Below are 12735 nucleotides of genomic sequence, written 5' to 3' on the forward strand. Positions count from 1 at the left end.
GACATTTTAAAATGTTTTGGATTTCAAACATGGATAACTCAAAATTTCTACAGTAAGAGTGTCTGAAAATATTAGTATGTGTATTCAACATAGTCCTGAAGAGAATAAGAGGAGCTGATGGCCAGGATTATGTCGAAATATTAAACTACAGTGTCTCAAACATTGCATCTTTGTCAGAAAAAGACGATTGGACTTTGTCAAAATGTAAAATATTTGCGATTTCAAACATGAATAACTCAAAATTTCTACAGTAAGAGTGTCTGGAAATATTAGTATGTGTAGTCAACATAGTCCTGAAGAGAATAAATGGAGCTGATGGCCTGGATTATGGCGAAATATTAAACTACAGTGTCTCAAACATTGCATCTTTGTCACAAAAAGACGCTCAGCACTTGTGACATTTTAAAATGTTTTGGATTTCAAACATGGATAACTCAAAATTTCTACAGTAAAAGTGTCTGGAAATATCAGTATGTGTAGTCAACATAGTCCTGAAGAGAATAAGAGGAGCTGATGGCCTGGATTATGGCGAAATATTAAACTACAGTGTCTCAAACATTGCATCTTTGTCACAAAAAGACGATTGGACTTTGTCAAAATGTAAAATATTTTGGATTTCAAACATGGATAACTCTAAATTTCTACAGTAAAAGTGTCTGGAAATATTAGTATGTGTAGTCAACATAGTCCTGAAGAGAATACAAGGAGCTGATGGCCTGGATTATGATGAAATTTTAAACTACAGTGTCTCAAACATTGCATCTTTGTCAGAAAAAGACGCTCAGCACTTGTGACATTTTAAAATGTTTTGGATTTCAAACATGGATAACTCAAAATTTCTACAGTAAGAGTGTCTGAAAATATTAGTATGTGTATTCAACATAGTCCTGAAGAGAATAAGAGGAGCTGATGGCCGGGATTATGGCGAAATATTAAACTACAGTGTCTCAAACATTGCATCTTTGTCAGAAAAAGACGATTGGACTTTGTCAAAATGTAAAATATTTTGGATTACAAACATGAATAACTCTACATTTCTACAGTAAAAGTGTCTGGAAATATCAGTATGTGTAGTCAACATAGTCCTGAAGAGAATAAGAGGAGCTGATGGCCTGGATTATGGCGAAATATTAAACTACAGTGTCTCAAACATTGCATCTTTGTCAGAAAAAGACGATTGGACTTTGTCAAAATGTAAAATATTTTGGATTTCAAACATGAATAACTCTACATTTCTACAGTAAAAGTGTCTGGTAATATTAGTATGTGTAGTCAACATAGTCCTGAAGAGAATAAGAGGAGCTGATGGCCGGGATTATGGCGAAATATTAAACTACAGTGTCTCAAACATTGCATCTTTGTCAGAAAAAGACGCTCAGCACTTGTGAAAATTTAAAATATTTGGGATTTCAAACATGGATAACTCAAAATTTCTACAGTAAAAGTGTCTGGAAATATCAGTATGTGTAGTCAACATAGTCCTGAAGAGAATAAGAGGAGCTGATGGCCTGGATTATGGTGAAATATTAAACTACAGTGTCTCAAACATTGCATCTTTGTCAAAAAAAGACGATTGGACTTTGTCAAAATATAAAATATTTTGGATTTCAAACATAAATAACTCTACATTTCTACAGTAAAAGTGTCTGGAAATATTAGTATGTGTATTCAACATAGTCCTGAAGTGAATAAGAGGAGCTGATGGCCAGGATTATGTCAAAATATTAAACTACAGTGTCTCAAACATTGCATCTTTGTCAGAAAAAGACGATTGGACTTTGTCAAAATGTAAAATATTTGCGATTTCAAACATGAATAACTCAAAATTTCTACACTAAGAATGTCTGGAAATATCAGTATGTGTAGTCAACATAGTCCTGAAGAGAATAAATGGATCTGATGGCCTGGATTATGGCGAAATATTAAACTACAGTGTCTCAAACATTGCATCTTTGTCAGAAAAAGACGCTCAGCACTTGTGACATTTTAAAATGTTTTGGATTTCAAACATGGATAACTCAAAATTTCTACAGTAAGAGTGTCTGAAAATATTAGTATGTGTATTCAACATAGTCCTGAAGAGAATAAGAGGAGCTGATGGCCAGGATTATGTCAAAATATTAAACTACAGTGTCTCAAACATTGCATCTTTGTCAGAAAAAGACGATTGGACTTTGTCAAAATGTAAAATATTTGGGATTTCAAACATGAGTAACTCTAAATTTCTACAGTAAGAGTGTCTGGAAATATCAGTATGTGTAGTCAACATAGTCCTGAAGAGAATAAATGGAGCTGATGGCCTGGATTATGGCGAAATATTAAACTACAGTGTCTCAAACATTGCATCTTTGTCACAAAAAGACGCTCAGCACTTGTGACATTTTAAAATATTTTGGATTTCAAACATGGATAACTCTAAATTTCTACAGTAAGAGTGTCTGGAAATATCAGTGTGTGTAGTCAACATAGTCCTGAAAAGAATAAATGGAGCTGATGGCCTGGATTATGGCAACATTTTAAACTACAGTGTCTCAAACATTGCACCTCTCTCATAAGATGCTATGTTGTGACAAATCTCAAACAGTATTGACATTTAGATCAAGTCTCCTTTTTTATATTATAAAGTGTCTGTACTGATTCTGATAAATATTTTACATCGTAACATGTCCATATGTGAAAACTTAAATTATATTTACTATTAACATAAATGAATGGGCTATATGGTTGGGAGTATACTTATTAACACCCAATTTATTCTTAGCCTTTTTATTAAAAAAAATATTTTATTATTTGATAAGAGTAGCTAGTGTATTTTTTCTCTAAACATTCATTTGACTTTTCACTGTTCTAAAATTCATTTGAAAACCGGACTTTAGCCGTTGTTGCTCTGTTACCGTAAAGCTGAGAATGCGAGAGCAGTGAAAATTCAGGAGCGGCTCATTTGACACCGCAGTTCCGAATGACGGCTGGCTTGACCGCAGTCCCCCTCCTCAGTGTGTTACTGTAATGCTCTGTGGTTTTAGCAGGCTTTCAACTCGTGATTGCAGATTCACTCATTTAACTTCCAGGCAGAAACTTTGTAATACTTTAACCTGAGCAACCCCTGCCTCCTTGCTTCTAAAAGCAAGTCCCAAAAAGCTGACGAGAAATGAACTGCTATTCACCCATTATGTTCATCAGAATAACATTCTTATTCTACTAAACTTTAACATGATGTTGTTCCTACAATTTTTTTTTAAAGGTTTTTGCTGAGGTGCAAATTATTTAAGTTATAAACTGTCCAATCAGATGGCTCAAAAGGTGGCCTCAGAAAGTTCAGTGTTTGACAGATTTTCAGAAATGGCTGTGCTTTCTAACAGGCTCATTGGATACTGTGGTTGCCATAGAAATGTAGACAAACTAAGGACGTCCGGTTCCCACATTAGGTGACATCACACATGATTCATCTAGTTATATTATACAGTCAATGGTTCTCAAACTTACACGTATGAAAGTACGGAACAACCACTTTCAGGAGGAGTCTGCACAGCCAGCATCCATCTTTGCAATTTCAATCATCTTTGTGATCTTCACTGGTGTCCATGGATTACATGAAATCTTTCCACCTTTATCCACCTTTGTCATGGTAGGGAGAACACGTCAATGGAAGGGTGGGGTCATCTAAGATGGCACAAGGGTTAAAGGTTAATGCAAGTTCGAGTTCTAAAGCGTGTAGAAACTTGCTAGCTGGATCCATTTGTAGAGTGGGTGGTCTTTACGGGCTCTTTGGGGTTTGAACATGGTTTTCTGTGATGACAGCAGATGATCTGACAAGGCTGAACTAAAAACCTGACCATTAAATCCACTGAAGATTGTAGAATAGACGTTTGTCCTTGATAACAAAATTTATTGAATCACAAAGTAATCGTTTTCTATGGGTGACATCTCACTCACTCGGTCAAGTTCTCATATACAGTCAATCAGGGTAAAGATAAAATTGTAGATCTACATTTATCTCAGTGTTTGTGAAGGTTCTCAGTCATCCAGGTCACATTGTCTTGAAGTTGAGTCAGGTGTTTGAAACCTAATCAGTTACCTGCTGTTTGTTTTTCTTAACTTTTTTTTTGCCAAGACAGAGGCTTGGGCGTGATTCATTTCAATGAGCATAAAAGAGGAACTTGACAAACCATGAAAGACAAGACAAGCAACAAAGTTTCTTCTTTACCTTACATGGGCATGATGACTGTGTCACCACCACTGCAGTCTACTTAGAAATCAACTGTTCTGCAGCTCACAGCGTCCAAACTCACACTGTTCTGTTCCCATGCCAAGAAAATAGTCAAAAATACACTTTCATCAAGGGATTGGAGCTACAAAGAGCCTTAAAAGCCTTGAAATAATGCTTGAGTGCAGATCATTTTCAAAAGATGTTTGTGTAAGCGGCCATGGTGCAGCAGGGCGGTCGACCCATGATCGTAAGATTGCAGGTTCGATTCCCGCCTTGCACACGAATGTGTCGAAGTGTCCTTGGGCAAGAACACTGAACCCCACCTTGCCTCTGGTGGGAGGTTGGGGCCAGTGTTCGGCAGTGGAGCCGCCACCAGTGTGTGAATGTGTGTGTGAATGGGTGAATGGGTCTGTGACTGTAAAGCACTTTGGGCCTTATAGGTAGAACAGCGCTGTATAAATATATGCCATTTACTAACATGTGAAAAACATTGCTATATTGTATTTTTGCATTTTAATTTCAACAAAATGCAAACCAAAAAGAGGTATTCTGCATTCATGTGGTGTTGGATTTTTTTTCTCTGATGTTCACGTGTGATTCCCTAGTCGGATAGTCATTTTTTTTTTTTTTTCAGTCATTCCAACAGCACTTGAATGCAGCATCTCTGTAAGTTTGTGTTTTTCCCTGAAGGACCTCAACCCCTTGGTCAGCTGCCACTAAAAGTTTTTAAAAAATAATTCCAAAATGTTCTATTTAAAGAATATATATATATTTTCAATCAAATTTAAAGCATTTTTCTTTCAGAGACTATGTTATTTCTTTATCTGATTAGGTGGATTGCCAAAACCCGCCCCTGATCTGGTCTAACCATCTGTCTGTCAATTTTTAGAACCATTTGTGAGTCAAAAAGTTTGCCCACCCCTGGCCTTCACTGACAGCTGATAAAATTAACCTAAAATTTCAGAATGCAGCATGGAAGCCCACATTCTTATAATTTACATTATAAGAAAATTACATTTGTGCTGTCAATGTTCTCCTCAGAATGGACAATTGTGCAGCTTTTATTTTGTTAATTAAATCCCGTTTTAATGATTTTAGCTGTGTCTTTAGCTGCAGACCAACATCCATTCAAAGTCTATTTGCGTTAGTTATGACTCCATTTCTCACCTGTTGGTAGCTAATATATAACATCTGTATCTCTTCAAATTCAACTATTTCTGATGTTGCAGCTCCACCCTGTGGACAAACAGGGAACATAGATCAATAAAATTATGTATTTTGTTACTGATGTGTAATCAAAAACTAAGGAATCTAAACTCTAAAATCTAACTTTTGAACACAAGTTTCCCTTTTTTCTGCAGTTGCAGGGGGAAATAAACAGTAAATTGAAAATTTTTGAAAACCCTTGACCTGCAAAATAATAATTTTGTTTTTGTCCCAGTTAATCTTCATTTTCTTTTATATTCTAAATATTAAAACAAACTGAACTCATACACACAAAAACCTGACTGGAAATTATTAAACCGATACATAATCAAATCCTATTTGCTAATATGTTCAGTTCAGTGGTGTTGTGGTAGAGTGTACTCCCTGAGACTGGAAGGTTGTGAGTTCAAATCCCAGGCATATCAAAAACCCTGAAAATGGGACCCAGTGCCTCTTTGCTTAACACTCAGCATTAAGCAGTTGTAGTGGAAGGTTAAACCACCAAATAATTACTGAGTGTGACAGTGTCTGCAGCTCACTGCTTCCCCAAATGATGGGTTGAATGTGGAGAACACATTTCAAACAGTTAATTGGATTTTAACGTTTTCTATGAATACAGAGGATTAAAAATTAATGTGATGATTCATGTGATGACATTTGAGCTGCAACTTTCCACACTTTCAGTTTATCACACTAAATGAAACAAAATCAGAGAAAGGATGGACCTATGCCATTGAAAAATCATTTAAAAATGAAATAACCTGCTTCTAATCAACATTGGAAAATATTGGATAGATAGAGGTACGATAGGTTTATTTTATTATAATGTAAAAATGACTGCGGACAATTTTCTGCAGAGTAGCAATAGTTCATCACAAATTTACCTCTGAATGGTGGCTGGGACTGTGGTGCAGAGTAAACGTTCACCCTCGTTTCCCATCATCCATCTGTTTACACAGCCCTTCACACCCCAAACCCAAAATTACCAGTGCAACAAAAACAGCAAGCGATATTGGAGCCATCCAGCTGTACAGTTTTGAGCCAGATGCCAGGTCAGACGAGGAAAACAAAGACGTTAAAGCATCTGTTTGTCTACAAGTGGATGCATCAGAATGGAGCAGAGCAGGGAGCTGATCCACAAGTGCACAATAACTAAAAAGAAATAAAAATACAATTGTAAAAGTATACAGAAAAGATGATAGTTAAAAGGCAGTACTTAAATAGCACAATAGTAAAAAAACAATAGAAAATCAAAAAGCTGTGGTAAAAAGACAGCTCCTCCAGGGTTTCCAGGGGATCGATTGAAAGTGAATGGTGCTGAACTTGATGTCATGTATGGACAAAGCAAGTGTTTTTTGTAGAATTCAGCCCACACAAACTTGAATGAGGGTTTGCAGTACAGCATGTTTAGTGGTAATTCCGTCAGAAACAAACATCTGGGTTTTTTTAAGAGCACGCTTAAAGCATCATTGAACACCACCTGCAAATTTGAGATCTTGTCTTTAGTAATCATGATTGTACTTTTTCCTGCATTAAACGTAATGTCGTTATCAACCCCATAATCTGAGCAGATGTTTAGTAGTCGTTGAAGACCAGCAGTCCTTGGACTCAACACAACTACAGATTTATGAGTAATAAAAACTTTGACTCTTACAGAGGTGGGAAAAAGAAAACGGTAACGTCAGCCTCTTTTATTTAATTCAGCACAAAGTGAAAGTCCAAATCCAAAACAGCCTTAAGTCAAGCTGGACTGGATTGAGTCACCATCTGTGCAGTGTTGACACATTTAATAAATAAAAAAAATATATATATTAATTTAATAACCAGCTTTGTGAAAATATAACTTTATTGCATAGTTTATAAGTAGCACATAAAAATATAGAAGCCCTCTTGAACAAGTTCACACCAAAACCTTTGAAAATGAGGAATCCTAACCCAAACATTCTTTTGATCGGTAACGGCTGTGGTTTACTAATAAATAGACACGTTCTGGGATTTACCAGCAGCAAACAGTTCAAATACAATCAAAGCTGACTCAGCATTTTTCTAAACATGACTAAACTGTCTTTCTGCTGCATTACCTCCCCGCCCCCCTCCAAGTGTCAACTGTGTGAGACACTCCCATTCCCATAAAAGGTAGAAGTTGCTCAATCACAATATGATCATAAGCACCATGGTTATGCGTTTGGAGCGGGGAAAAATGTTTGAGCTGAAAAATAAGACATTTATTTTCAATGAACTGCTAAAACACTTTAAACTAGAGTAAGTATGACCTGAGTTCTTTAAGTAACAAACAAGCCCCCTACTTACCTGAATCCAGGTTATTCTGTTTTCAAAAAGGAAAGATTTCAGCCAAAAGTTGGGATTGAAGCCTGAAAATGAACCTTTACTTTGTTAACAGAAGCCAAACCCTGATCCAATAATTCTGTTAATTTCTTAATGAACAGTTACAAAAAAAAAACAAAGTTTGATATGATGGTAGATTCAAAGAAAACTTGCAAAACAGTAATAAAATGATATGAATTTGTTGCAAAAACAGATAGTCCCTCTTTCTCTGTGTTGGTTGCAGTCGCCAACACTCACAGAATCCCTCTGCTGCAAAGGGATAACTGTTTCCCTGGAAACAGCCATTCTGCTCAGACTCTGCAGAGCTCCATGTTCCAGTGCCTCTTTTTCACAATATGTTTTGTTTAAATAGTTAAAAGTTTCACTTTTGCACCAGTTTCAGTCACAGGTGTTTTGCTTGTTTCCTTTTCTTCCATTTCAATCTGAACCTGTTCCTGGTCGCGTGGAGTGTAATGCCCTCGAGCACATCTGCAGCCTCCAGCTCTCCATTTCCAGACAACCCACAGGAGGAGCGCCAGGAGCAGCAAAATGATGGCGACGGCGGCAGCAGAAACTCCTGCAGTCACTTTGTCGATGCAGATGTTTGAAGAAAGACACACCACTGACAGACAAAAAACATTTGCAAAAGTTTAGAGAGGAAAAAAAACGACAACATAGGCATTTCCTGGTGAGTATCTAAAAGTCGGATATTTCCAGAATCTGGGTCATAACAGAAGTTAAACTTACTGGTAGCTGGCTGACTCTTGACCACAAAGAGGCTGCAGTTCACTGGCAGGAACAAAAAAAAGGAAGTGAATCAGAGTAATGAGCTGGTTATAATTTGATAAAACACCTTGAGCAGCTTACCAGAGCAGGAAGCCTCCAGCTGAACCTAAAAACAAAAAAAACAAAAAAAAAAGAACAAACAAGTTATGATTTATGGAAACATTCTGGGGAGGCAGTGTCTCAACTGCCATATTTGACCTTACCTAAATTCATGAAAAGTAAAAAGATGGACTTTCAACAAAATGCAAAGTAATAATGAATGGTTGATTAATTACTGCTCTTTACAGCTAATTAATCCATTAACTAATAATTAAGGTTTTTATAAGACTTTTGGGCTAAAACCAACTATCCAGCAACACTGGTCAATGCTTTGTATTTTTAAAATAAATCCTATTAATGATATAAAAATTAACATAATTATAGGTCATTATTCACTCTTTGCATACCCTGCTCTGTGTGTGTGTGTAATTTTTACCCCGCCACATTCCCGCTTGTGTAGCAGAAAGTCTTTGCATCCTCTCAGCTCCACAGAGGTAAGGGTGTGGTTCATCACCAGGTTCCTGTCTGCCTTTTCACTGATGTCTTTAATGACGGTCCCCTGAAGCAAGAAAAGTCCCACTGTCATACATTTTTTCTGATGTAAAACAAAGCCTTTAAAGGGACTATACTATGCTAGTCTTAGGCCTTTTATGGTAAACAATATCCATGTAGACACATATGAATATTTACTTCTTAAATATGAGTTATTTTCCAGAGCTTTTGGAGCACAATCATGAAACACTTCTCTGTTCAGAAGCAAACTACTTCTGATATTCTGTAACAAACAGACAATAAACAAAACCAAAAAACTGACATTCCTGTCTTCCCAGGACGTGATGCATTTAGGAGAGTTGGGATTCTCTGAGGTCTGGTATCTGAAAGAACCCTCTTTTGACTTTGTGACGCTGCAATTTAGATGTGAAGTTGCTGCAGCAGCTGCAGAAAGCAGGACGATCAGAAGAGCTGGAACAGAAGAAGGCAGGAGAATGTGATTGACAGCCACCAGGCATCAAGGTGATCTCTGTAAACACAGGCACGCTTCTAGAGACGGGTTAGGTCACCAGCGCATGAGGATGGGACGGGTGTTACGGGGAAATTAGTGTTGCAGCGACACAACAGGAGCTGCAAACTGCACACAGACAAGTCACGTGTGGGGGGCTTTTCCAACGAAGCACAATACAAGACGTACAGCACAGATTCACGGAAGCAGCCAGAGTAATCACGCATTAGTACTGATGATCATTCATAATGCATTCGAGCAGTCTTTGCGTTTAAGACACGTTTTGTACATTTACAGAAGTGGCTTTGAAGCTCTGAACTCCTCAGAAAGACAGAATGCCGTTTCCACGCAGGATTTCCTTTAATACGCCTGAACGCAACTGTCACCTCTCGCATTCATGTTGCCGTGAAATACGAAAAACACTCAGAAAAAAAAAAATCCCGATAAACTCACCGGCTTCCTTCATAGCTTCAGGATGAAGAGTGAGAAGACAGTGACCTACTTCAAAGCTACAACCCGTTTGATGAGGAGCGTTCACACGCGAGATTTTTTATTATGAAGATGGCATCACCCACGTGCTCAAACCGCCCCCCCATGTACACCGTGTTACTGTAATGCTCTGTGGTTGAGTCTCAACGATTTTTGCGAAGTCACTCCTTCAGCATCCAGGCAGAAACAAACTTTGTAATACTTTAACCTGATCATCCCCCGCCCCCTTTCTAAAAGAAAGTTCCAAAAAGCTGAAATCCCACAGACTTCTATCAAGAAATAAACAGCCATTATGGTCATCAGAATAATGATTCTTATTCTACTAACCTTCATTACTATGATGTTGCTCCTACATTTACATTTTTGTATATACATTTTTGCTGTAGCGCAAATCATTGAAGTTATAAACTGACCAGATGCCTCAATAAAAGAAGGTGGCCTCAGGACGGCTGGTTGTGAGGACGGCAGGCAGGCAGGCTGTAAGGACGGCAGGCAGGCAGGCTGTAAGGACGGCAGGCAGGCAGGCTGTAAGGACGGCAGGCAGGCAGGCTGTAAGGACGGCAGGCAGGCAGGCTGTAAGGACGGCAGGCAGGCAGGCTGTAAGGACGGCAGGCAGGCAGGCTGTAAGGACGGCAGGCAGGCAGGCTGTAAGGACGGCAGGCAGGCTGTAAGGACGGCAGGCAGGCTGTAAGGACGGCAGGCAGGCTGTAAGGACGGCAGGCAGGCTGTAAGGACGGCAGGCAGGCTGTAAGGACGGCAGGCAGGCTGTAAGGACGGCAGGCAGGCAGGCTGTAAGGACGGCAGGCAGGCAGGCTGTAAGGACGGCAGGCAGGCAGGCTGTAAGGACGGCAGGCAGGCAGGCTGTAAGGACAGCAGGCAGGCAGGCTGTAAGGACAGCAGGCAGGCAGGACGGCAGGCAGGCAGGCTGTAAGGACGGCAGGCAGGCAGGCAGGACGGCAGGCAGGCAGGCAGGCAGGCAGGACGGCAGGCAGGCAGGCTGTAAGGACGGCAGGCAGGCAGGACGGCAGGCAGGCAGGCTGTAAGGACGGCAGGCAGGCAGGCTGTAAGGACGGCAGGCAGGCAGGCTGTAAGGACGGCAGGCAGGCAGGCTGTAAGGACGGCAGGCTGTAAGGACGGCAGGCAGGCTGTAAGGACGGCAGGCAGGCTGTAAGGACGGCAGGCAGGCTGTAAGGACGGCAGGCAGGCTGTAAGGACGGCAGGCAGGCTGTAAGGACGGCAGGCAGGCAGGCTGTAAGGACGGCAGGCAGGCAGGCTGTAAGGACGGCAGGCAGGCAGGCTGTAAGGACGGCAGGCTGTAAGGACGGCAGGCAGGCTGTAAGGACGGCAGGCAGGCTGTAAGGACGGCAGGCAGGCTGTAAGGACGGCAGGCAGGCTGTAAGGACGGCAGGCAGGCTGTAAGGACGGCAGGCAGGCTGTAAGGACGGCAGGGAGGCTGTAAGGACGGCAGGCAGGCTGTAAGGACGGCAGGCAGGCTGTAAGGACGGCAGGCAGGCACAGGGTGAACAATGCTCTGGCGCTGGCTGGAGGTCCTTCCCAGGAATAAATCAAATCTGTGATGGCCAGCAGGTGTGGAGGTCTCTGATTGTGGAGATGAGCAGCAGGTGTTGTGCCCCAAGAAGGAGGCATGCTCAACAGACCCACAACAACCAAGCTCACTAAGGATGCCCGGATCCAACATTGGGTGACATCACACACGATTCATCTAGTTATATTATACAGTCAATGGTTCTCAAACTTACACGTATAAAAGTAAGGAACAACCACTTTCAGGAAGAGTCTGCGCAGCCAGCATCCATATTTGCAAAAGTTTGAATGAAGGGTCTGTTCATATGATTTATGGTCAGGGCTGCGTATGAGAACTGCACTGAGTGAACCCTCCCCCGTGGTGTTCCAAACAGGAATTACCCGTTGGTAAATCCAATCGACTTCTAGAGAGAAATAAACAGTTATTACTTAGTCATTCTATATGTCAGAATAACCATTCTTGCTCTGATACCTTTTTAGCACTCTTGATTGTCGAGAGTGGCTGGCTATTGACTGTCAAGAAGTAACCATTTTCCATGGGTGACAATTGGTCAGGGTAAAGATAAAATTGTAGATCTACATTTATCTCAGTAGTGTGTTTGTGAAGGTTCTCAGTCATCCAGGTCACATTGTCTTGAAGTTGAGTCAAGTGTTTAAAACCTTATCAGTTACCTGCTGTTTGTTTTTCTTAACTTTTTTTTTCCAAGACAGAGCTTGTGCGTGATTCGTTTCAATGAGCATAAAAGAGGAACTTGACAAACCATGAAAGACAAGACAAGCAACAAAGTTTCTTCTTTACCTTACATGGGCACGATGACTGTGTCACCACCACTGCAGTCTACTTAGAAATCAACTGTTCTGCAGCTCACAGCGTCCAAACTCACACTGTTCTGTTCCCCAGCCAAGAAAATAGTTGAAAATACACTTTCATCAAGGGATTGTAAGCTACAAAGAGCCTTAAAAGCCTTGACATTATGCCGGAGTGCAGAACATTTTCAAAAGATGTTTACTAAAATGTGACAAACACTGCTTTAAGCATTTTTTATTTTAATTTCGACAAAATGCAACCCAACTAGAGGTATTCTGCATTCATGCGGTGTTGGAAGATTTGTTGTTTTTTCTAATGTTCATGTGTGTT

General features: G+C 40.1%; 1 protein-coding gene across 1 annotated transcript; it reads right to left on the reverse strand.

Annotated features, from left to right (window-relative positions):
* Window positions 1-7241: 7241 nt before the first annotated feature.
* Window positions 7242-11750, reverse strand: LOC110014965 (uncharacterized). Its single transcript, XM_078946209.1, has 6 exons — window positions 10466-11750; window positions 9378-9526; window positions 9000-9122; window positions 8606-8630; window positions 8486-8527; window positions 7242-8360 (listed from the first exon to the last, which is right to left on the reverse strand). Exons 1-6 carry the CDS (start codon window positions 11697-11699, stop codon window positions 8104-8106), a joined length of 1830 nt encoding a protein of 609 aa, XP_078802335.1. The 5' UTR covers window positions 11700-11750; the 3' UTR covers window positions 7242-8103.
* Window positions 11751-12735: the final 985 nt, after the last annotated feature.

This window comes from Oryzias latipes, chromosome 4, assembly GCF_053564925.1.
Source record: "Oryzias latipes strain Hd-rR chromosome 4, Olatipes_Hd-rR_3.1".
Lineage (NCBI taxonomy): Eukaryota > Metazoa > Chordata > Actinopteri > Beloniformes > Adrianichthyidae > Oryzias > Oryzias latipes.